This window comes from Clarias gariepinus, chromosome 19 (genome assembly GCF_024256425.1).
Source record: "Clarias gariepinus isolate MV-2021 ecotype Netherlands chromosome 19, CGAR_prim_01v2, whole genome shotgun sequence".
NCBI lineage: Eukaryota > Metazoa > Chordata > Actinopteri > Siluriformes > Clariidae > Clarias > Clarias gariepinus.
Window position 1 is genome coordinate 8785248 of NC_071118.1, and position 27020 is coordinate 8812267.

Here is a 27020-nt window from a genome sequence, read left to right on the forward strand (position 1 = left end):
TGCACAAGGAGGGGTACACCCTGGACAGGCTGCCAATCTATTGCAGGGCACATACACACACACACACAACAGGCAATTAGGGAACACCAATTAGCTTAATGCATGTGTTTGGACTGTGAAAGGAAACCCACCAAGCACGGGGAGATCATGCACACAGACCGAAGGCAGGAACGACCCTACTGTAGAGTCACAAACCCACAGCACTAACCACTACACCACCATGCCTCCTTGGGGACTTATAATCTTACAATAAAGCAAAAACAAACACATCAGTCAGTCTAAGCCTTCTCCATATAAATAGTTTCTGTGGTTTTACTTTATGCTTAAATTGATGTATTTGTGGCCCAGTACACATCATGCATTAATTGACGTACCTTCTTCTGCCTCACTCACCAGCTTGCTCATTTTCGGCTTTGGATGGGAGATCGTTATGCATCTTCTAAAAGAGATTAATGATCTACTAGTTTAACACACTACACTCTTCTGTGAGTCTTAATGGCTTTGTCAGAGTAGCTACAATTGCCAGCTGGTAAATGTCCTCTTAAAGAGTAAGCTCAGAGTTTGTATCTGTTGGCTCTCATGGGCTTTGCACGTTTGGGATTAGCTCATGCATCTGCTTTAAAAGTGCTTAATATTAAACTTGATGTGAGACAGTGACTCTGAATCATGACTAGTCATTTGTAATAAGATGAACAACTACAGTTCCTTTTCTTGTTTTTTCCTCCTGTTGCTTATTATATTATACTATGCACGATCGGCCATATGAATAGTAAAATGTTAATTTTTTTGGTCACATGTTTGTGCCAAGCACCCATAACCCAGATTAACCTCCAGAGTCTTGTTCATGATGATGTAGCCTCTTGGACAGGCAGCTCTGCTCAAGTGCCTTAAAGTGCCACAAAACCCATAGTTCCTCAAGACTGCTTAATAAATGCCTTAAAGGAAACATCAGAGGAAGAAGCTGTCTGTATTTGCACACGGTGTCTTGGCAGGTAGACATACTGTATATTGCAGGCTTTTAGGTATCTCAAAGTCAAACCATTGCCTGGTCTTATCTGTAACTCAGTTATGGTTCAACAAATTTCCTCAGAACTGAAACTACTGAATAAATTAATATTTTGTCTCTGGAAATTTCAACAGTGCGCTTGTGTTTGGTGCAATAATAAACTACAATCCTTTTCATTAAGATGATCCATTTGTAATTGGAGATCTTTATAATCATATTTTCTAGTGTTTGAAGCGTCTGAACAATATTACCAGATGCTCCACAGCTAATAGCAATATTACTTGAACATCTTGTCGTGCCCAAACAGGATTGGAAGCAATGCAGACAAAACCAAAACTGCCCAAAATCAAAGTTGAAAAACCAGCAAAGTGTCATGAGATCAGTAGACTGATATCAGCAGGCTAGACAGAAACAGACAGGTTTAATGGGTTTGAACAGGTTTGAACAGGTTTTAATGCTTTGCGACAATGACCGTTGTTAAAAGCACTGTACAAATAAAACTGAATTAATGCTGGGAAACTATGAACACTAACTCAAAGGTTGTAATGTAAGTAATGTCGCTGTACTGCTAGGCGTGAGACTTCACAAAGAGTCAATGAAAGGCTAGACTATTTATGATGAGGCTTCGGATTAGAAACAAGAGCAGGTGCTGGTAGGGCGAGCAGATGTGACATTTGTCAGTATACTGTACATGTGCGCAGTTGAAAAAGTGCATGGCACATTTTCAGTGTGAAACAGTTGATCCTTCAGCAAGTTCTAAATGTAATTAACAGCCCTTCTGTTTCTCTTGCATATTTTTATAGCAGTCCACAGAACATTTGAGCATACAGTAACAACATGCTAGGGTTTATTAATGCACAATAATTGAAGGGCATATTGTCATAGCTGCCAAATTTTCAGAAAAGCTTGGCATGAGATTCTGAAAATACAGGCATTGGTTCTGGGCATAGACGCTCACAAAGCAGCATTGCACATGCCCAGCCATTTTGTCTAACACAAACCATACACTGCACCCAGCATGCCTCAGGTTCTGAATACTTTAGCGTTGCATGTGACTGGATTTATTCCAATTGGTACAATTGACATTTGAAATGTTACCACCTACCCGCTTCCCACCAGCTCCATCTAAGGCAGCAGGGACATAGCACAAACCTCTGGGCCCTATACATAAATGGTCTCATTGGAAACTTTTCCTTTCTTGAACCATATCTGTCATATTTAATTCATTACAATAATGAATTGCATTACAAGGGCCCTCCTGTCATTGGGACCCTGGGTCGTCAGTCCCACCCCCACTATAACTCTGCTGTGGGCAGTAATATTATTTACATATAAGAAAGAGAAAATGACAATATTTCCACTGAGTTTAATCATCCAGGCAAAACAATATATCACTATTTATATTCATAAAAACATTCAGGGGCGAACACACCGGATTCAGAGAGAATACAACAAAAAGCATGCAATATTATGTAAAATGCATCAGTCATGCAGGAGCCATGAAAAAAACAGATTTTATGAGGGCTCCTGCATAAATTTATATTGCCAGAGCTTTGAATCAAGTCACAAAATAACAACAGAATAAATAGAGAAAAAAATACACACAAATTTAATTGTGCAGTCAAAATGAAGTGACACTAGTGATGAAAATGACTGAAAAAGAAGCAAAGCAAAAAGCAAAGGTAATAATAATAATAATAATAATAATAACCACATTACTACTACTAATAAAGAGAATAAAAAGGATAATAATAGTAGTAATGGAGAAATATAAAGATATAAAATATAAAAATATTAAATTATTGTATTGTTGATTTGTTCTGCACTATTATGACTGGTGTGATTATTATTCCTTCTTTTAATTGATGCCTTCATGCAGCTGTAAATTAATGTTAATTCCAACCGGATTACGCAAATATTATGTCTCTTCACATTGAGAGGAAAAAGGGGCGGAGCCTTATGTCAGTGCACTTCGGACAGTATGTATGGAGGGCAAACGATTTGACTTTTAAATCAAAGCCGTTTACAGCTGGGTCATCTGAAAGAGGCTGGAGATCAATGATTTTGCTTGCACCTTTCACAGACAATTGTTTCGAATATGAAAGCATAAGAAATTGCTAGTGTGGCATGAGAGTGTATCAGTGAATGATTGCGCACGAGAGTGGGCAGCTTTGTATTGTATAGATGACACGTTCTCAATCCTGGACTAACCTCTGTCCTGCATATTTTTAAAGTTGTGAACCAAGTGCATGCTTTTTGTTTTTCACCATTCTTTCTGGAGATATTATGGGTCTATCTTATACAGTAGGGGTGAGCTTATAAGACATTGTGGTCTTGTCTCTGAGCAGTTTTGCATGTTTTTCCCATTCCTACCTCCAGTTAATTTGATTTCCTCCAAGAACATGCCAAGTAATCCCCTTTAGTGTGAATGAGTGTGTGACTCTGTTTCATGGTGTAGTCCAGGTTTACTCCAAAGGTTTTAAGTCAAACTACAGTATACACAGCTACAGTATAAGAGTCAAAACTGCCTTTATTACTCTATATAATCCCCTGCTACACTCAAGCATTTTTCCCAGCATTTTAATAGTGCTTGGATACCATCAAGGCAGAAAGTGTTCTCAGAATGCCGACGCCATGATCTGATTGTTTTCTTCACATCTGAAATGCTGGCCTCCCAGGAACTCCTTTGAATGTATTAAAAATGTGAAAATCATTTAGAGTAAGAATAGGGATATACTGGAGATGTTTCAATATCTTCAGGCTAATTTCCTGAATTGTGCAGGTGGTGTTTGTGAATGATTGTGTGTACAGTTCCCACAGACAGATGCGTCTTTTCTGCAAGTTGGTGATAAGTTGTCCATCCATTTTCAAGGATCAGGCATTCCACTCATTTAATATGCACAGAAATTACTGTTGTGGGCTCGGAGCCACCTCAGTCGGGAACACTATTCACATACTTTGTTTGAAGTCTTCTGTAAACATCAATTTTATGCCTTCATTCACAAAAAAATTAATTTCACGGTTTGACTCTTATTTTTGTTTTAACAGGATACAGTAGATTTGGGGACAAAATGCACAAGACATTTAATTTTTAGTAAAAACACATAAAAAAAACACACACAATGAAACCTACAGTATATTACTATATATTGGTCTTCAGTGGGGTGGCAAATGGCATAGAGGTTAGCACTGTGACCGAACGTCCAGGGCAGAGGGATTGAATAGCGCTTTATTCCAAATACATTTCCATTTACTCTAACTGGCAGATGCCCTTATCCAAAGCAACTTACAGTGTTGAGGATTAATAGCCTTGCTCAAGGCCCCCATAGAGGCAACCTGGTGGTCATAGGGTTTGAACCTAGGATCTTTTAAACCACAGTCCAATGCATTAACCACTGAGCTTCCCCTAGTACATGCAGATGAGGCCATTTGTGGTTTCTAAATTGCCTGTAGTGTGTGTGAATGTGTTTTTGCTTGTGCCCTGCAAAGGACTGGCAGCCCATCAAGCTTGTACCCAGCCTTGTGCCCCAAGTCCCCATGTGACCCTAAATAGAATCGGTATAAATGCGGTATAAAGAATGAGTGAGTGAGTGAGTGTTTTCCAATGTGTCACATACGTTCCTTTTTAAGAGTGACTTCTTAAAACCTATTTACAAAACTTTGGTGAAGAATGTTTCCTGGGCTAAAAGAAAAAGACTGGGTTTAATTTCGGCAGTGACTGGCTGGTGCATTAGAGAACTTCTGTAAACTCATATAAAATCCCAATGTATTATCGCTAGTACTGTCGGTATAATCAGAAAATAAAATGGCCACTGATTATGTGCATGAAATCAAATTGTAAATGCTTTTATAACAGACCATAAAATTATCCGCTCCATATACATTTGTTATATTGTTTATAAATAAATCATTTTATTTCGTATTTCACCAGAGTAATTATTTACACAGGTCTTATGTGGCATGCTACTGCATCTACTATCCATGATTCTTTAAAATAGGACATAAGTGATGTTTTCTTTACATTTTTCCAGTTTATGTTGAACAGTCAAGTGAAATTGCTGATGTGTGTAGGTGTATTTTTCTAAAACCTGCCGTATTACGCATTTTAAGCATTTTTGCTTGAGCCCACCATCACAAACAGCACAAATCCATCTGAAAAGCCCTCTGATGCAAGACTTTTATGCTGCCAAAGCTCTCATTAGCTGCTGAATTATTTAGCCGTCAAGTATAAATCACAGATATACGCACATGTTTTTGGTGGATAATGAAGGCCTAATCAAAGTTACTTGTCCAGGTACTGTTTCTATAGCAACCTACAGTGACAGACCATGGTGATTCCTTCCTTTCAGCCCAGGTTAAAATAAGCCTACCAACCCCATGTGAAAAGAAAAGGCACAAAAAAAAATCTGTTTTTTTTTTATGCTTCTATTAGGTTTATGTCGCACTAACATATTAAAAGAGATAAGGTACCAGATCTGAGGTTTGATTAGCTGGATCCTCGCCTTATTCTGTTTAAAGCTGCATTTCTCAGGAAGACAGATGAGGTAAAGAATTAGAGAGTCATGCACTGAGAAAACAAGAAGGGTTTGTGAGGTGGGAATTGAAAGTAGGTAGGGAGGAGGAGAAGGCAAATAGTAACCAGAGTAGCGGCACAATGCAGTGCCACTATCTATGTCTGTATGTTTGGTGCTAAAGTGGGTAAACTGGGAAAAAAAGACTGGTAGAAAACAGAGGTATGAAGCACTTTCAGGATGGTCTTTGATCTTTTCTGGCAATTTTTTTAATTTTATTTCTATCTGTATTTGTATTGTATGTTTTCAATCCAAAAACCATATTCATGTTCAATTACATCCTGAAATTTTGAGGAACAATAAATTAACTAAATGTGTGTGTGTGTAGGTGTATGTTGAGTTCCGCAATGTCTATAACAATCTGAAAATCATGATTGTTTTTTATTATCATTGAGTTTTTTGTATGCCTCTCCAAGAATATTACAGTGTGTGGGGATTGTGCACAGAATATACTAGGCTTGTAAATATAGTCTTGTAAAAAATTGGTTAGGATGAGAGAGAAAATATTCTTCAGGAGGGTCAGTGTGTGGAAGGTGGTGATACTGAGGGGTGTTTCCCTGACAACCATGAGGTTCTGCCAAGCACTTGGACCCTTAATAATGACAATAGTCCTTCAAATCCATGGAACTCTGTTTCTGACAGCCAGGCATTTCAGCATTTCATTATGTGTGTGTGCGTGTGTTTGTGTGTCTTTATTTAGTTGTCTGTGAATGTTTGAACAGCTGCCTGTTGCACATCTAACCCTGCTGTCTATTGAAATATTGAATGTGTTTGTCTTTTTGCATGTAAAATATTTGTGTCCAAATGTCTATTTAACATTTTCTTGCCCTTCTTTGAAATTACAATTGCAGACAGTAACACACAAACTTACACAAGCTTCAAAGATGTCTGGTCAGGGCAGCATGAATCATTTCAGATGATTGTAATTTTGCCTCCAAGCGCTGTCCATGTCAGTACACAGTCAGCATATGCACACTATGGTGAAGGTTCACAGTGCAGCCATATACACGTGCATGATTCCTAACCTCTGACCTTGGAAATGATGGTAACATTTTGAGGTCAGTGGTTCTGTGCAAAAGAAGAACACAAGCCATGAAAGCAGAAGGAGTTCCAATAGACTGGGAAGTATTTATGTTATATAATTGATATATTTCAGACAAAGGTGTATTTCTGTCCGAAGCTTCTAGTGTAATGTGATTATTGCATCGTTTGTAAAATTATTGAAATTAAATCAGAGAAGCTCTCAGTTTTTATTGGTATCTAATTATTGCACAGAAATTGCACCAAGATTAAAAGTCATTGATTGGGTGTTTAGTGCTTTTATCCCTCTAGGGTTCGGGTTTGATTCCCACCCTGTGGCGGTGTGCGTGGAGTTTGCATGGTTTCCCTGTGCTTGATGGGTTTCTCTCACAATCCGAATACATGCAGGCTAATTGGTGTTCCCAAACTGCCTTTAGAATGTGAACGAGGATGTGAGTATGTGTGTATGCCCTGAGATGGATTGGCATCCACGTGCCCTAAGTCTTCTAGGATAGGCTCCAGGACCCCGCTACCCTGTATACAACATACTGTATAAAACAGTATGAGCGGTGAGTAAGTGAGTGAGTGATTAATGATTCCCAATGAGCCATAGGAATACATATATATAATGTATATGCTGTGGACAATTTTGTTTATACAGTATGTACATTAATGTACATGTAGTCCAATTTAAAGTTAGTCATCACTAAATAAGATGTAGTGTCAGTGGTACCATAATTACCATCTTAGATGTAGTGTCAGTGGTACCATCTTCTCATCTTACACAGTAAACCATCCTCCTCTCATATTTGAGTTTCACACACACACGCACACACATTAACGGAAAGACTGTTTTATCAGAACAATTAGCAAGGAACATAGCTAATAAGTCTTGGGATCACTGCTGTTAAGTAAAAAAACAAACAAATTAACCTGCACTTTACCTTTAAAAAGAATAGCGACAGAGCAGTGTTTTTGTGTAGAGTGTGTGTGTGTGTGTGTATGTGTGTGTGAATGTGTGTGAAGACGAGAGGAGGAGGGTGTGTGTCTGTGTGTGTGTGTGTGTAAAGGAGAAAGAAGGTGTGTGCGTGAAGGGGCACGTTGTCCACTGATGCACGCGCACACAGACACAAGCGGCAGGCTGATACAGAGAGGGAGAGAGAAAATGGATCTTTAACCTCTCTAATGAGACTTGCTTTTGCTTTACACGTGCACATGCACAGAGAGAAAAAAAAAACATTGGCTCAGTTGTGATCATGTGATGCTCGGCATCAAAACAAGAAGCGCATGTGTGATTCATGACTCGGTACTCGTAAACCAAGACTTGTTCATTTTTCAAGTCAAAATGTATTAAAAAGCAATCAGTGGTTCCACTGTAGTTTTTTTTTTTTTAGTTTAAATTATACTGATACATATTTTACCCTGGCATTTTAGCTTAATTTAGCAATTTAGCTATTAGCAAAAATGTAGACATTAATAATGTGAGTCAGAAAATTTATGTTACTGATACTTGTTAATCAGTGGCGGCTGCCAGCTTTTGAAACAGGGGAAGCTCATATTAGGACTTCATCATAAAATTCATTATGTTATTTGTATGTAAATTCTGGCTAGTTTCCCCTTCCACAAACTACTTTATTTATATGAATGAACTAACTTTACAATGCTGAAACACTGAGCAAAGTCAAGAAGGCTATAATATGTTTTTAAAATTATTTAAAGAATGATTTGTACAAACAAAAATTCTTTATATCACCAGCAAACAATACAGAGTGCAGCAGTTCATCGTAGCACTTTACCTGCAAATCCGCATGGGCAGTGGCGGACTGGCCATCTGGAGTACCGGGAGTTTTCCCGGTGGGCCGCTGGCCAGTGTGGGCCGGCCCAGTCAGTACGCAAATATATAAAAAATGATGGAAACCATAATATTGCATCTTTTTCCTACTCATATGAATGAGTGCGTTGATCGCACGGGCGCCGCCGACAAAGAGCGTGTTGTTGCGGGAGAGAGAGGTTGATTTACGACAGCTGTTTACGGGAGTGTAGTCCGGTGCGGGAGATGCATTGTGGGTAATGCAGTCCGGTGAGTGTGAAGTTGAACGCGAATGCGAGATGTAAGCTGGGATATAAAGCCTGAGTTTTGTTTTCTTTTCAGTACTTTTTAGTTGGTTTAAAGTGCGGGAGCCACCCGAAAGTTTGTACTATAACCTGACAATGGGACTGAACTTGAATCTCTGTAGCGCTGATGTATACTTAAGACATGCTGTCAATCAAAAAAGGGGTTCCGCCCTTTAAACAGCTTCTCAATCATCATGAGCAGCCCAGCGTCCTGGGACATAATCGCAGCGTTTATCCAATGACCGTCTAGTTTCAAAGCACTGAAAAAAAACGTTTAAAGCAGCCGCATTGAAGTCAATGGACGCTGGGCTTCAACGGGAAAATGCACTGTGACGCTACGGGAATATATGAGAAGAAAATCAAGTCAGCCGACCTGCTATATCTAACTGATTCTGAACGAACTCGTCTTTGAGATGAACGTTTTCTAACGCATTTTTAGTCAATAAAATGTTAATACAATAGTACATAATTTGATCATTAATTTTGTGACATTATAGGGGGAGCTGAGCTTCCCTTGCAGTCTTAAAGAAATCGCCACTGTTGTTAATGCTGTTGCATTTTGTGCGTTATTTGTCATTCAGTTCACAAGTTTATTTTTTCTCATATCCAGTTATTTTGACATGAAATTAGTTCTGTACAGGGGTACATCAGCATATAGATTTAATCTATTCTGCAGGACGAGTTCTTAAAGAGAAATTTCATATTGCGAAATGCATTTACCCATAGGAAATAATGTAAATGCAGATAATCCGTTGCAGTCACCCTAAAAACTATTACCAACATTACCCGATATGTCCAAAACTAGAATCATATTTTTGCATATAAAACAATCAAAACATTAGGAAAAGACATGTAAATAAAATAAAATATGAAATTAATAGACATTAAACCTCATTTAACCTTAATTTATGATTCCTCTTGGCATGGCTGATTTGAAAACATGGCACAGTTCTTTTCTTGCTTCTTTCTTTGCTAACATTCTTGAGTTCATAGCCATGTGTTTTCACTTAATCTTGAACAAAATGCAAATAAAATCCACAAAAAGTATGTAAACTCGCTTTGTTTGGCTTTTCACTAACATTTAGTTTGGCTTGGTTTGGTCATTCGTATGGCAAAAATGCTTTGTATGCTAAGGCAATTTCTTGCAAAATTTTTACAATTTTAACCATTTTATAGTTTGTATTTGTCTCACGTTATCTGTGTTTCTTGGTCGTAGGTCTGGATGACTGTCTCCAGCAGTACATTAAGAATTTTGAGCAGGAGAAGGTCGGAGGCGAGCAGCTGCTGCGCATCACCCATCAGGAGCTGGAAGATCTCGGAGTTTCTCGCATTGGCCACCAGGAGCTCATCCTGGAAGCCGTGGACCTTTTGTGTGCACTGGTGAGCCCACACACATACAGTAGATACACAGACAGTATTTGCTCAGTGACAGTGAGACCCTGGGGCAAATCTAACTGCTGACCTCTGCTCTACATAATATCTAACACATTAGTCATGGTTATCCTGATGCTTTTTTTTTATCCTTAGGTGCTCCTTCTATTTATGCAGAGCTCAACAGCCACACAAATGAAAATGCACAGAACAGTATAAAGATGTGAGGCTGAAGCTGATTTCTTTCTAGCCTAGACTGCAGATCAATCTATTTATGACAGTTTCAGGTTGGCTAGATATTGATATGTTCCTAAGAGCATCATTTGAGCTAGTGCCCCCAGGTTCAAATGCCGAGTTATCATAATAAAAATGCTAGGTAATGTTAAGAATGTCTCCCATGAGATATCGGAGATCAAGCCAGGTTTAAAATCCAGAATTATAATATCAGAGAGGCTCGAGAGCCAACAACAGATGCTCCTGCAGCAGATACTAGAGGGTTTTTGTTTTTATAGGAGAACTTAACCCATTTTTAGTCTTCTGACATTCATATTAGATCTCTTAATAACTCACCTAACCTCACACTTTTGTCTCATTCTTCTGTGTGCCATCTTGTCAATAATGACAAGACAGAAAAAAACAATTGACCAAAAATTATCATAAGCATGGCGAGGAGATGAAAGTGCGACAGGATTAGAATAGAGGGAAGAATAACAACAATGAATGCTAGAAAATGCAATATGCTTGTGAATGATTAGGGTTTGAGAAGAAGAGCAAATAGAAACCACATGAGAATGCGGATCTGCCAGTTTGGTCTCCCATTCATCAGTCATGTTCTTTAGCCAGGTCCCTTTACTAAATCCCTTTATGCAATGCTGTTTCAAGTTGGTCCAGCATGGCACCATGTACAATTATGATTACTCATGTATTTTCCCTCAGCACTGAGATTCTCACATGCCTAATGGGGCTTGCATGTGTAGCATTATAGGAGTCGAAAGTCGTGCACATGTACAGTACAGTGTCAGCCAGGGTATGCAGAGGGGGAGGGGGAGTAAAGGGATAAGCTCACAGCTCTCATGGAAGCAATGCATTAGCGAAATCCTTCTGTAAATCCTACATGACAGTGATCCTGTGATCTTCCGGTGTTGCTGATGTGCCTAGAGTTGTTACAGAATTCCCCATAAATTTGTCTGCAGAAAACCCATCTGTGTGTCTGTGTGATCCAGCATGACTAGTAATTTTGCATGAGTAACTCTTCTACTACAGTCTGTGAGTCAGACAGAGACTGGTACTTATCACCCATTGTGTGTACAAAACACTTTGGGGAAATGATATGTAGAACTTTTTGCTCAACACACTGTAAACATTTCCTTAAGGAAGCTGTTGGTAAGTTTCCTCCTGAGCAATAAAACATGGCATCAAATCAGCAGCATGAACAAATGACAGTATTTTTGTCAACCCCACTATTTCTAAAAGCTCTCTGGACTCCATGTAGAAGGAATAGAACAATAATTTCCACGTCATGGGGAGGTGCAGAGATAAATGTAAGACATGCAGTATACACCGATCAGCCATAACATTGTAACGCAAACAGTATGAGCAGTATCCAGTAGGTTTCCCTGGTGCCGCTTAGGCAGCTCTAGCTCCTTAGGGCATAACGCCATAAGACTGTTTTTTGGCAATTTTTGCTGCATTGGCTTTTCTGTGGGATTGGACCAGACAGGCTGTCCTTTGGTCCCTGCGGGCATGTGGTGAGCTTTGAGTGTGCCCGTCATCCTGTCTCCAATTTACTGGCATATAAATTAGGATCAGTGTTATTGTGTTCATGTTACTGTATGTGATGTTAATGTCGTGGCTGAGTGGTATATATGACATATACAGTGTGAATAACACAGACAATACCTTTATTATTTTTTTTACATGATACTGTGTTTCTTATTACTTGCATAACCTCAACTGTCCATTCTGGCGTCTACTGCTTCACCACCAGCAGTTTGTATTTGAGACTAATTATCAACTGATGTAAAAATGTCCGAAACGGAATTTACACACCATGCTGTCACTGCCGCCTCTCAGGAAAGGGCTAACTGTGTATGAATACTTTGATATAATAAAAGATAGGCCTACATATTTTTTTCAGCAGCTTTTACGAACAGGAGGTTCAAGAACAATATTTTTTATTCTTGAAGGAACATTCTCCATCAGTATTGAAAGAAAAATATTTGGGCTTTATGATGAAATGGTTACCATTATTGTAATGTAACGAACCCCAAAACCAGGCAGTCTGTTAAAATGTTATTAGGTGGCTATTGTTGTCAACCTAAAAACATTAGGTCTCTAAATTGGGAAGGATGTTGCTGTTTTGAAAGATTTCCTAGCACACTTAGTTACATTACAGAGTAGAAAGCTAGACAGAAAGCCCCACAGGGCATTTTGATCAATTTTTCTGCTCATTCTTTCCCTAGATAATTTGTTTCTTCTGCTCGCCTGCTTTTTCCCCATCACTCTCTTTCTCTCTTCCTCTATTAATGTAACCTCTAATTGGAAAGAAAGACGACACATTAATTAGGATTAATAAATGTAAAAAATGAACATATGAAAAATACATAGGAGGTTGTCAGTATACTTCAGCGTAACAATACCCATAGTAACATTGTGGCTTTAGTTTTTAGGCAAAAAAAACAAAACAAAAAAAAAAAAAACAGCTTAGCTGATTGACTCAATCTGTAGTAAAGGAAACATTGTGTCTGTTAGATTTTTTTTCAATCAAATCCATCTTTGTTCTGTAACCATTCCATGTGTTTGCTGTCAGAACTATGGTCTGGAGACGGAAAATCTGAAGACTCTGTCCCATAAACTCAACGCCTCTGCTAAAAACCTGCAGAACTTCATAACGGGCCGCCGGCGAGGAGGTCACTATGATGGCCGAGCAACTCGCAAGCTCCCCAACGACTTCCTCACCTCCGTGGTGGATCTGATCGCTGCGGCTAAAAGCCTCCTGGCCTGGCTGGACAGGTCAGCTCTGCCCAAACACCGCATCCATGCACAGTTATTCATAATCATATTTGTACCAGTGTTATCAAAGCAATAATTATTTTAGTTTTTTTTATTCCTCCAATAATGTGATTTTTAAGCAGCTGTTCTCTTTTGATAAGAAAAAACTACCATAAAAATGTACAGTGGAATATGTTGTGCACTCAGTTGAGAAACAAAAAGCACAACAAAAGACTAAAGCTCTTACGTAAAGGCGTTTGGATGAGTGCACATACAAGCTTAGAGCTTAGCTTGTGTTAGTGTGTGTATGTTGTCCTCATTCGAGCTCTTAGTTTTAGACACAGCTCCTCGTTAGTCCAGTCCCTTGGCTCTTCTGCCTAAATGCGCATCTCCATAATTCCAGACAGCTGATCGTTTTTGCTTTGTGCCCCTTGATTACGGCTGGCCAGTCAGGATCTCATTCTCATTTAGCTACTGGTCATTGCTGACGTGATGCCAGCAGGAGTTTGGTTCATTTCTTTTTCAGTTAGTATGGCTAGAAACTATTAGGGAAGCTTTTTCAGTTATGAGCATTACACAGCTAGATTTCAGTTTCTCAAAACAGTAATGACGCAGATGTTTTCATAAACCCTTATTTCAACACCCGATACAATGTCATTGTCGGTGCTATACTGCGAATGGCCCAACCCATAAATAATATCCGGTCAGCAATGGTGCTGTGGCTCTTCTTTCTTATTGATGAGAGGCATAATACAGTATATTGTGTGGGCTGTAGAGGAAGGACACAGACGCAGAAAAGTTGATCCTGCACATCGTTGTCATTATCCAGATTGCGGATCGTAATACAGGCACATAAGGTTATTGTATTCATAATAGGTCACAGCATAAACAAGCAAGGGTCAAAACCAGAACACACAATACGAAAAACCCAAGGACACACAAAGGCTGAAATCTATTCTGAATTATGATTATGACTACATGCTAATGCCTCTAAAGAGTCCGTCCTTCACAGTAAGAACCCAATATGTCTATCGGTTGTTATCAATGAAAAAAGACCATTGAAGGGTCCTCCATTGTAAATCTTTTTTTCGATTAGCCTTTTGAACAGCCTTGCATGATTTCGCCCTATCATCAGGAGTTCGTATGTTCGAATCCGAGGCGAAGTTGTAGCCTCTCTCAGCCGGAGTCCTAGAGAGAGCTGCTTACCTGAGCGCTCTCAGAGGGGAGGGATTGGGATGCACTTAGTGCTCTCTCACATCAATCACAACTCTACAGCCAATCACAGGCGCCTGTGAGCTCACGAAAGCAGAAGGGACGGATAACGCAAAAGAAGGGCAGAAATAATCTCATTATGATGATATTTACTAATATTTATTTAAAATATTAAAGTACCGGATGAGAAAGGAGAAGGGTTGGGCATTGGGCTAGTAACCCGCCCCGGAAAAAAACAACCGCTACGAAAAAGGGTGGTGGCCTTAAGGATGTATACTCAGCAAAAAAGGAAACGTCCCTTTGTATTTCAACAATAATGTTGTAAAAATCCAAATAACTTTACAGATCTTCATTGTAAATGGTTTAAACAATGTTTTCCATGCATGTTCAATTAACCATCATCAATTAATTAACATGCACCTGTGGAATGGTCGTTAAGACCTTAACAGCATACCGAAAGTAGGCATTTATGGTCACAGTTCTAAAAAGGCAGGACACTAAAGAGACTTGTCTACCGACTGTGAAAAACACCCAAAGAAAGATGCCCAGGGTCCCTGCTCATCTGCGTGAACGTGCATTAGGCATGCTGCAGGGAGGCATGAGGACTGCTGATGTGGCTAGGGCGATAAATTGCCATGTCCGCACTGTGAGACGCCTAAGACAGCGCTACAGGGAGACAGGAAGGACAGCTGATCATCCTCGCAATGGAAGACCACGTGTAAAAACACCTGCACAGGATCGGTACATCCGAATATCACACCTGAGTGACAGGTACAGGATGGCCACAAAAACTGCCCGAGTCACACCAGGAACACACAATCCCTCCATCAGTGCCTGTCCGCAATAGGCAGTCCAAAGTATATATACTGTATGTCAATATAATTGTTGACAAACTATACATAAATTTTTGACTGTGTATGTTACGAGTAATAAATTGCAGCTTTATGCGATTAAATACCTTCACAGGTCCATTTTGGTGGTTTCGTTTTTTTGTGCGATTAATTATGTTGCGCTAGTTTTGAAATGGCCGCTTAATTTTTTTCGGAATGTGAGCACCAAAGTTGAAATGCTCAAATTATATAGGTACAAGAAAAAATAGGTGCACCATCAGAGGAAACAAACCCATAACATGTCAAGGAAACGACAACAAAAGCGTACGGCAGTTTTCATCATGGGAATAGCAACATAATCTGATGATGATGCAGAGAAGAATCTTTGTTTTGATCAAGGTGTCTAGTTATTGCTATTTCGAGCTTTCCCTCTGAGATAGTACCATTATAGTCATCTGCTGACTTCTACTACCTCGGTGAAAATGTGCCCTTCTAGTGACAAAATAACACTCACTGTAATGGCTATGATTTGTATAATTGCCACCACATACTGAGCTCTCTTCCACTGACCTGTCCTCAATAAAAATGTGCAGTGGACCACGAAAACTGCTCACGCTGTTTCTTTCGCCCTTTACTTTGTCCTTCTTTCTTTTTCCTAATTAACTCGCTGTTTGCCATTAAAATAATACTGTTTTTATCCTCGCCTTCCTTTATTGCATCTGTAGGACACCTATACAGTATGTGTGAAAACTATAGACAATAATTTCCACACATTTCCATGTAGAGAACAGAAAACAGAGAACATGTTACCTTATAAAACACTTATTGTGAACCTTTATTTCTCTATATAATCCCCTGCTACACTAATGCACTTATCCCAACCTGTCATTAATGCTTAGATACTATCAAGTTTTCTCAATACGCTGGAGACATGATTGGACTGCCTTTTTCACGCCTAAAACGATGGCCTCCCAGGAACTCCTTTAATCGATCAAACATGTTGTAATGGCTTGGAGCAATGTCAGGACTGTACAGGGAATGTGACAAGAATTTCCAACTGAGTTCTTGTAATGTCCAATCAAGAGGTGTTAGTGAATGATTCTGTGTACAGGTCCCACAAATAGATGCATCTCTTTCACAAGATTGTCACAAGTTGTTCATCAAGGATCAGGCATTCTACTCACTGAATGCTCATGGGAATAACTGCATTGGGCTCCGAGCTTCCTCAGCCAGGATTGTCATCCACTGATGAATGAATTTTGAAATGTTTGAATCTTTCAAATGTTTTACTGTAGCTAAGAATTTTATCACCATGCACCAAGTCATCTGTAAATTTAATCGCTTTTACGCCTTCATGCAAAAGAAACTCCCAGTTTGATTTGAACACCCATCGTACTGTACATTTGTTCTACTCTAATAGTGAATTGAGATGAAACAAGACAGGAGAGAAAATGTGATAAATGTATAAAAGCTGTTCCAATGTAGTTTTTATCCAAAACAGGATGGGGTAATACTGTAAAAGCAGCATTCAAAAATTTGTTTTGGAAACATACAGTATTCATACTTGATACATTTCATATTTGATTCATTACCTTCTGTTCCGATGCACATATAGAATAAAGACAATCATTTCAAAACCTCCCTTTTATTGTTATAATAACCTTCACTCTTCTGGGAAGTCTTATTAATAGATTTCGAAGCTTGTTAGTGTTCCAAAGGTGTTCACAGGGGTTGTGGTCAGGGCTCTGTGCCGGCCACTGTAGTTACTCCATTCCAACCTTGGCAAATGTCAGTGATAAATGGCAATCATGGTTACTGATATGACCTCATCGCACTGTGCACACTATTTGACAGCTAAGAGAAAAACCTGCTCCAAATTGGCAAAACCTGCTCATAGTTAGCTGCTAGACTGTAGAGTATGTTACTGTATATATGACTGTATAATGTCAACTACTGTATAATGTATAACTCTTGGCCGCTTATTATGAGATTGCTTAAGAATTTTGATTCATTAGTTTGATGCTATGTCATTATTTATGTTGTCTTTGTTTATTGTCAAAAAAAAATGGTTTCACACTGTTATGGAGAGTTTTTTTATTTTATGTTTGTGTGAATGTTAGATAAGCAATGCATTTAAGGCTTTAAGCATTTAAAGCAGTTGCAAGCATGCACGCACCATGACAGGCACTTTGAGTGTGATTTCCTTTTAATTAGGCTGTGGGTAAGAATGATCGTCTGGTTAATTCCAGGTGTCACGTCTTCCTCAGGTCTCCTTTTGCCGCAGTGGCTGATTATTCCCTGACCAGGAACAACGTTATCCAGCTGTGTCTGGAACTAACCACAATAGTGCAACAGGTACAAAACACCAGACCTACAGCTTTCTCCGTTTTTTTTTCTCAACCTGCTATTTTTACTGACTTGGCAAAGTATTTTAAGAAATTTTTAAAGGGCACAGGTTTGGGAGTGGGGTGATTATTTCAGGCCAGAGGATTCTGGAGAAGGAGGACAGAGATGTTCTTTCTCACTTACAGCTCTGTGCTCTGGACTGAAATAGTGTATCTGCAGCGTGGGGCATGATGACAGCTCGGATCCTGTGGGAGGAAGGAGAAACTGATGTCCCAGAACTTTGCATTTTAGAATTAGGCCATTATGGGATGTGTGTGTGTGTGTGTGCGCGCGTACGTGTTGGTGTGCGCATGAGATAGATGTTTTTGGGTATTTTTAAAGTTGATTGACATGCATGTTGTGTAAATATACGTTATATAATAGTCCTAATTACTGCAAGGCTATGGCTAAGCAACACTTCAAATCTGTCAGCTGTTAGTCATGAAAACGTTCTAAACTGGACAGCGGAGTTCCTCTTAGAAAGCAGTCGCCACCACCCACACGCTTGAGAGCGGCTGTACAGAGCCGACAGCTCAGAGTGGTGGTGCAAGGAAGGGAGAGGGTGAGGTGAGAGAAGGAGGAAATAAGCAAAGGAGACAGAGAGGAATAAGACCAGGCATAGTGTGGGAGGGCTGACTCACTCACACCACACTCCTCTGTCTGAGTGGGAGAGGGAACTCAAGCATCGCCTGCACCTCAAAGGTGATTTGGCTACAGGACCAGCACCAGAACTACTAAATAATTAGCATTTCCTACTGGCTACAGGACCACAGACAGTTCTAGTCTGGTTTACAGAGGCATTTAAACTCCGCGGGAAGATTTTGCACATCAACACATCTTTGATATAGACTTCCATGGCTAGCTAAATGAACCAGTGCAAAAACAGAAAACATCAATCTCTCCCCCATTCATGTTTTGAAAATGTCAGTTTTATAAGTTATTAAGTACATTTTTATGTTTTATTCTTTCCTTCTTTTTTTCAGGACAACACAGTGTATGAAACAGAGAATAAAATACTGCACGTGGTAAGAGAAAAGGTCTATGTATGTCTGTCTGTGTGTGCATGTGATTTAAGAGCACTATAGCTCATCTGTGCGACACTGCAGTGCTGGTCAGGACACCACTGCCCTCCTGCTATAAATACATGACAGAACCACGTGCCTTCTGAGAGCAACCGGGAGAAATCTTAAGCTGCCACGGCATGTTTTTTTTGTTTTGTTTTGTTTTAGTAGTGCGCATTCATAAAAAGAGATGGACAGACAAATTTAAGATATCTGAGGGAGATGGATGAATAGGGGATGGTATGAGGACGGGTCCGTCCTGGTATCCTGTGAAGGGGTGTAATGATGTAATGCAGGCAGAGGCAGTCTGTCTCATGACGATGCTGCGATCACACAGAATCTTTTATCCTCAGCACAGATGGTGTTGAGGGGCGTCACAATGACCATGCAGTCTAAAGCTCAGCATATTGCAGCACAGCAGGGGCTCTTGATCATGGCAGAGGGAGAGAAAGAGCTAAACTGCTTGGTTCATTAGCTGAACCCTTTATTAACTGATCTGATATTTATTTTATATACAGTACAGTGCATCTCGAAAAATGTTAATATCGTGAAAAAGTTCATTTTCTTACAGTATATAATTAAATGCAACAAGTTAAACTCTCATATATTCTAGATTTATTACATATAAAGTGAAATGTTTTAACCTTTTTTTTATCTTTTATTTCGAGCATTATTCGGCTTGCAGGTAATCCAAAATGCAATATCTCAAAATATTAGAATATTTCCTTTTAACTTTAGGAAAATTACTATTTATACAGTTTAATATTAATGCAATCAATCTCTCAGTCTAGTTCAGTACACGCATGAAGAAGATTGCTTACTTGACAGTTGTCCTTTAGGTCAACATCCTTCACAATGAAGGTAAGCCACAGAAGGTGCATATGCTTGAAAACTTGTCTGGAAGATTAAAAGTGTAGTAGGAAAAGGTGTAAAAGCAACTAAGTTGACCACAGCTTAAAGAAGAAGGTCAAGCAAATCTGATTAAAGACCTTGGATGAGCTTTATAAGGAGTGAGGCTACAGTCTGTGCATCAAGAGCCACTATATATAGAATTTCTGTATTGTATCTTTCTAATTGCTTTTTCAATTGATGTTACGATATATTTTCACATTTTATCATACTAAATTTTTGGATTCTTTTTATGTTTAAAAAGTCTAAAATATATCAGTATATAAGTTTTTCTCGTTATGAAATTATTTCAAGATGCACATGTACGTAAAGCTGCTTTGTGACAATGTTACTATTAAAAGTGGTATACAGATAAATAAAATATTATGTGTATATTATCATTAAAATTTTACATACTTAAAAATTTTAGGATTACAATTCTGATATTTAATATGTGTTGTTTTAGTTGCATTTTCTTAATGCTTATTATTAAGTTTAAAATGTATAATTTTTAAATTAAATAAACATTTTCTGTATTTGTACTGTACATGTTTAAGCAGTGTAAAAAACTCTAATTGGGGGTAAAAACTAAGAAACAATAAAACCACTGAACCAGGTACACTGTACGAACATCATTGGTAATTTCAGTTGGAGAATATTTTAGGCATAAACTTGGCGAAATTTCAGAAAACAACAGCAATGTGGACTTGATTTTTGCCCAAAAATCAACTATAAGCTGTAAGACTGTATGAAGCGCTTTCACTGCCTTACCCTCATCCTCAATCCCTCTTTCTGTCTCTTTTGTCTCTCTTAAGTGTAAGATGCTGTCTGATGTGTGTGACCACATTATCACACTCTCCTCAGACCCTATGGTGTCCCAGGCTGCTCACCTGGAGGTGGTGCAACTGGACAACATCAAATCAACGGAGGGGCTGGTGGGTGTCAGGACATTCTCTGTACTCTGCATTTTTCTCATCTATTATGAATTTCGATTCCCACATTGTGTGGCATGGAGTTTGCATATTCTCCTCATGCTTGGTGGGTTTCCTCTGGGTACTTCAGTTTCCTCCCTCAGTCCAAAGACGAATTCCTCATAGTGTGAGTGAGATACTCTGCAATACATTTTCACTCCATCCTTGTGCCCAGAGTCACCTGTACAGGATAAATATATGGTATAGAGAATGAGTGAGTGAGTGTATGAGTAAAAAATATTACTGTGCATTTCTCCTTGTTAATGCCTTATAGTACAGTTCCAGTTAAGAAGGTGTGAACTATGTGACTGTAAGTCACAGGAAGAAGTGTGACATTTATACCTGTCATTCCCAGTAAAGAATGCATAGCCAATAATTCCAATGAAGATGGCATGTGTCCTTCAGTTTTGGTGCAGTAACTGTAGCCTCTCTGTATGTCAGTATTAGTAAAAACGCATGGCCTTAGTACCCATTAGTCCCTCTGAGTCCGTAACTCCAGTGTTGTACATTAAGAGACCTAAAACTTTTGATAGAATTCATTTATATTGTATTGCAAATAAATAGCTCTAACTCCTGCTCAGAGGGCTTGGATGTATCTTGCCTATAGTGGCTGTGGGGAGGTCTGAGCAGTAATGCTGTCACCCACACATGCACATATATACCAACATGTACACAAACACAGGGGTGCATGCTGCAGTGGATTCTGTCCATGCCAAATAAGGCAGAGCAAAGGCAGATAAAAATAAACCTTATTTCACACACACACACACGTACAAAGTGTTTTTTCTTTTCCCTCTCTCTAGTCTGAAGCTTGTGTGTCAAAGTCTATTAAAGCGTGCATGTGTAGATGTGATTAGTGTTTCAAGCATCAGCTGTAAAGTGTTTGTACCCTTCCCCTAGGGCATGTACATCAAGTCGACATATGATGGCCTGCATGTCATCACAGGGACCACAGAGGGGGTAAGAGGCCATTTTTAATAATTTGGTAATTACTATCCTGCCAGACAGGTTGGCCATGTCAACCTGAAATAATAAAATTGCGCTCATGTTGTGACTAATCTGTGCTGTGCCTTAAAAAGATTTAAAGGAGCAGTTTGTCATTTTGATGTTTCTTCTGACTACATGGTGAATCACGGGTGCAAATAAAAACACAAAACAATGACATGCCTTCCCTGTTCACAAACAACCACACCCTCTGTTCAAACTACAACGATGCCATACTGTATGTTACATGCACTGTTAATAGGTATGTTACAAATCATTTAGATGAAAGAATTGTTTAAATGGCATGCAAAGTAGAGGGCAGAAACAATATGTAGATGAAATGTTTGCTCGCGCTAATACTTCTTAATAGAACGCTTCTCGTAATTCAGGAACAGTGAACTCAGTTTAAAACTCAAGTATACACTGAGCACCCATGACATTGGAATGCATAGTATTATGCCCAATATTGTCTAGGTTCCCTTTGTGCCACCAGAGCAGCTCTGCAAGGGTCTCTGGGGATGTGCTGTTGTGTTTGGCATTCAGACGTTGGCAACGGATGCTTTGGGTGCTGTGGATTACTGAATGTGGTGGTGCCTCTGTGGGTCAGGATTGTTTATCCAGTGCATCTCATAAGTACTTGATCGGATTGGGATCACATTTACCTGACAATTTTTAAGGGTTAAAGGCCCAATGTGACATAAGTCACAGCGATATTTGTTTCTTTTTATATCAATTTGTTCAAGAAATGCAGTGAGGACAGAATAATAGAAATAAATATAAAATATGACTTTTTATTAAATCATTTCCGTTGTTCAGTAGGATGAAACTTACTTAACAAAAACAAGCTTTTTAAAATAATTATGTCATGGGTACACAAATTCACAGATTGTCACAAGACTGCACCAGGATGTTAATTTGTTGTCACTTAGGGACATGTGATAAAGTGAAGGATAAAGCAGAATAAATAACTTCCCAGAACATTTAAAGGGTTTGTGACACCTGTATTTGGTTCTTATGGGCTACAGCAATGAAGCTTTCTGAAAAACTGTCCAAATACAATGACTGTTTGTTCATTAGAGTCCGACTTTTGGCTACTTTATCCACCTGCATCTCCCATGCCTGGACCACTTCCTCGAGGTCTCTCATTCTAATGCCAGTGTTCGTCGGTATCAAGCCAGTGTGATTTTGGGCAGCTTTCTTCTGTGTGTTCCACACATCTTTCTTAGCATGATAGAGTTAACTGTTGTCTGGTGATCTTAGCTTCGAGCAACGTATCTGTTTTAATTTATGATTTCCATGTTGGATCTCCTCGCCGTCCAGGTAACTCACAGCAGCCTTCAATGACATCAGTTCAAACACATTAATCTGTCTTCTGGCAACAATTTTCACTGTCCAGCTCTTGCAACCATATGTGATGGTGGAAAACATGAGGTCTGCCTGCGCTTCGTGGTGAGGCTGATGTCTTTGCTTATTCATATCTTAGTCATGTGTACCATCGCGCTACGACCCAGTGCAATTCTCCGCTTGATTTCGGGTGTGCAGTCACAATCAATCCTGTAATCCAAGGAAGATGTAATCTTGGACTGATTCGATCTCCTCACAGTCAATCACAATGTGGATTTCACAATCGTCAATCACAATCGTCACTCTTCATTTTTATGCCAATCAAACATAGGCTTATCCGTTCACTTTTCTCATTTACTCTGGGGATCAGTCCTTCCAGATCTTGGGCACTTTCTGCGAGCAGGATGGCTGCATATCTCAGATTGCATATTTTCAAAATACAATATGGACCTAAAATAAAAGGGTAGACTGACAGTAAATGTCCATTTGAGTAAGTTAATTGTGCATAAAAACCCTTTCTCTCGGCTCTGTTGAAATGCTGTTCAGCCTCAGAGATGTGAATATGTGGTGAACACCTAATATAAACTCCACAATACTGCAGGAAAATATCAAGAAAATCTTAGAAGATTGAAAATTTTCACAACATTAAGTAGCACTGGAAGAAATATTATACATTGCTTTCTGTCGTATGTGTTTGTGCATGCAGTTTCTCTTTCTGAAGTCGCATTTTGCATTTTGCTCAGACAAGTGGTGTTATTTTGCTCATGTTTGCTTATGAACAAATGCATTTCTATAGAAACGTTTCAAAATTCATGGCGCTAACGGACAAGACAGCCACAAATAGTGTTGTTTAGGTGGGCGTAATTAATCTTTGTTATAAATAGACATTCTTTAATTAAAATGTACTTTGGCAAGGGGATGTGTTCTGGATACATTTAGGGATCTTTAGCCTCTCCTGGCATATTATTAAGCTGCGAATAAATTATAGGCAGAACAAATTGAGTGAAACATAAGTGCAATTTTGGAAATTGAAGAAATCACATCAAGACATTAAAACACTATACAGTATTGTGCACAACCAGTATGACTTCTTGGAGATGATTTTGAATCATGATAATGTATATACAGTACCATGAATAGTTTATTTTTTTCATATAACACCCATTCGCTCTATGTATTTCCTTTTTCTTATCCTGTCTCGATATCTGTCTCAGTCTCCAGCTGACCGCTGTAAGAAAATCCATGCTGGCGATGAAGTTATTCAAGTCAATCATCAGACAGTGGTATGTGTTGTGTTTATTTTTCACATTTTAAGTTCAGCATCCTTTCTATGTGTTTCGCTCTAGGCGTTTATTGGCAATACAATAACATTGGCAATACTGTAACACGCTTAGAAACGTTGTATCAGATGTATCGCAATAACTTTGCAACCCGAATATTGGGGTACTTAGGTTTGAAACGGTGTGTATTTTTGTGGTTGTTTAGGTGGGCTGGCAGTTAAAGAACTTAGTCAACTCTTTACGTAGTGACCCTGCTGGAGTTTCCTTAACACTGAAGAAACGTCCTCAAAGCACTCTTACTTCTACGCCTGCCTTACTGAAGAACATGAGATGGAAGCCCCTGGCCCTGCAGGTACTTTTGGGTTCTGTGTGCGTGGATGGGAGTGATGTTTAAGTGGCATGTACAAATTGATGATCCACCCTGAGGGCGCTAGCCAACTGGAGCGCGTGGCAAATTTGATGTTCCTTCTTTTCCTCCTGCCTGTACGTTATTTCCTTTAGTCAGATTGTGTTATTCCTGCATGTCTTCCCTGTATTATGCACACATTCTCTTTTGTGGTTCTTTAAACAAGTGAAAAATCAGACATATTACGAACCAAATAAACAAATAAATAAATACACGTTTGTGTAGCAGACATACTTCAAGTAATTTATGGCCTCTTCTCACAGGTTGGGTGCACAGTATTGATTACAATTTCTTTTATATTTTCTTTTTTAAATTACATTAAATCGACTGTAAAATACTGAGGAAAAGGAGATTAAATGTCACTGTCATCAGAGCGAATGTTAAACATAAATAAGACAATGAAACGTATATTTTTCTAAAAAAACGTTCATAGCGGCTCCAATCTGAGGTGCTGATTTCCGAGGCTGGTAACTCTAAATGAACTTCTCTTCTGCATTAGAGGCAAGTTTTACTCTTTTTTCCCTGATCTGGACTTTATGGCGCCAGTTTCATCATAGTGCTTGATGTACATAACAATACTGAACTATTCCAGAACAGCTGACCTCCTTCAGCCAATTATGGTCTATAAGGTTTTATCCTGTACAGGGTCATGTGGTGCCTGGGGCTTATCAATGGAAACTTAGGGCATGAGGCGGGGTACACCGTGGATGGAGTGCCAATCCATTGCAGGGCACACATACACACTCACATGCTCATTCACACACTGCAGGCAATTTGGCAATGCCAAATAACCTAATCCGTGGACCGTTGGAGCAAACCGGAGTACCCAGAGGAAACCCACCAAGGGTTGGTGGAGGTGCAAGGCGACAGTGCTAACCACTATGTCACTGTGCTGCCACACTAACCTTGTGTTTTAAAATAACTACTGACTGTTGTTGTTGTTGTTTACATATTATGTTGTTCTTTTAGTTCACATTTCATGCACATTTCCATACTTTTCTTTTGATTCTGTAAAGCTGCTTTACCACAATGACCATTGTTAAAAGCGCTATACAAATAATATTAAATTGAATTAAATTGAATCAAATCACATAATGCCATATACAGTATGTTTTTGCTTGTTTATAAATCTCCAATATTGTTCGAGGATTGTGTCCAAACTTTTGCACTATTAATGATGTTTTATTTTTTAAAAAAAAGATTCAAAAGCAAAAAAGGATTAAACAAAAAAAAAATCTAATGTAATTTGCATTTATATGAAATGAATACAAACGTTGAAAATATAAGGCATATTCAAGATAATCATACTTCTTTCAGCCTATCTTCCCCTCGAGCCCGAGCAGTAGTGGAGCCACACCCACCAGCACCCTGAGCACACCGTCCAAACGAGACAGCTGTGCCCTCCAAGATCTCTACTTTCCCCCGCCACCAGATGAGCCGTATGTACCCAGGTACTCTCTCTCTCTCTCTCTCTCTCTCTTTCTCTTACAAACACTTACACACACATACTGTATATTTATTCCAGCAAAGGGAAGGATATTCATGGAGGGACATTCACAGATGGTATTAACTAAGATAACAGGTGGAAATAGTGATAGTGGTTGGGGATCCATGCATCTGAGGACACTTTAATGACGATGTATCTGTAATAGCACTGCATTATCTTGATACTTTTTTTATTTTTGCCCATCTTAAACTCTAGTTCCTTTGATTTCCCTCTACATTTTTATTTCCATAATTACTGTACATTAAAACAGTTCCAAGGCAAATAATAGTTTATTTGTAGTGTACAGTCTACTGTATATCTGCTCCACCAGACGAACCATAAGCACAGTGCAGCACATACACTAGGCTCACATTATACAGACTGTCCAAATTATACCCTTAGGAAAGAGAACCTCTAAACACTTTATTTTTTCTTGCAGAGAGGGCAGCAAAGTCAGTGACACTTCCCAGCATGAGGTTGCTAAGCGCTCCGAGTCGCCGAACTCTTTTCTAGACCAGGAGTGCCGGCGGCGATTTCCAATGATGGATGAGGACGCAGTTCTCTACTGTTACGAGTATGACGCAAATCGTGGGCCTCCTCCTGTGCGCAGGGATGGTACTATGACATATGGTACATGCTTTGCTCTTTTCTTACCTTAATTTAGGTTTATATGGATTTGGTTTGATACCACAAACCAGCCTTTTTAACCAAACTGACTGAAGCACCTGTTCTGAGGAGGCCTTTACACATGCTGCATTTACTTCTTTTGATTTGAAGCCTTATTGCCATTAGGTATGTTTTTTTTTTTTTTTTGGCAGGTGAGGATACTTACGAACGTATTGGCGCGTGGAGTGAAATAATTAGTCCAAGATAGTCTGAGTGATGTGTTCTCTGTACGGATCCAAGTGAACTCTAGCATTTCACTTTGAGTGGACTGTGATTTGAGCCTCAATCGATCCAAATGCTGGACGTAAGGCAAAGCCTGCGTGTATTTTAGGTTTTATTTATTTTTCTCGGTGCGAGCTTCTAAACTGAGCCAAAGGACAGTGTTATAGCTTTGCAGAAATGTGATGCAATCTGAATTCTTCGACTGAAACAC

At 39.2% G+C, this 27020-nt stretch overlaps 1 protein-coding gene across 7 annotated transcripts in view; it reads left to right on the forward strand.

Moving 5' to 3' along the window:
- cnksr2b (connector enhancer of kinase suppressor of Ras 2b) overlaps nucleotides 1-27020 on the forward strand; it is a 55543-nt gene that overhangs the window by 7005 nt on the left and 21518 nt on the right. For 3 of the 7 annotated variants that reach the window (XM_053479287.1, XM_053479288.1, XM_053479290.1), the window contains exons 2-11: nucleotides 9929-10092; nucleotides 12893-13095; nucleotides 17366-17471; nucleotides 18485-18526; nucleotides 20266-20385; nucleotides 21322-21381; nucleotides 23964-24032; nucleotides 24235-24381; nucleotides 25753-25886; nucleotides 26361-26551. In XM_053479287.1, coding sequence (XP_053335262.1) covers nucleotides 9929-10092; nucleotides 12893-13095; nucleotides 17366-17471; nucleotides 18485-18526; nucleotides 20266-20385; nucleotides 21322-21381; nucleotides 23964-24032; nucleotides 24235-24381; nucleotides 25753-25886; nucleotides 26361-26551 — 1236 coding nt within the window. The remainder of the gene's footprint in view (nucleotides 1-9928; nucleotides 10093-12892; nucleotides 13096-17365; nucleotides 17472-18484; nucleotides 18527-20265; nucleotides 20386-21321; nucleotides 21382-23963; nucleotides 24033-24234; nucleotides 24382-25752; nucleotides 25887-26360; nucleotides 26552-27020) is intronic. The other 4 variants (XM_053479289.1, XM_053479294.1, XM_053479291.1 and 1 more) reach the window with 2 other exon arrangements.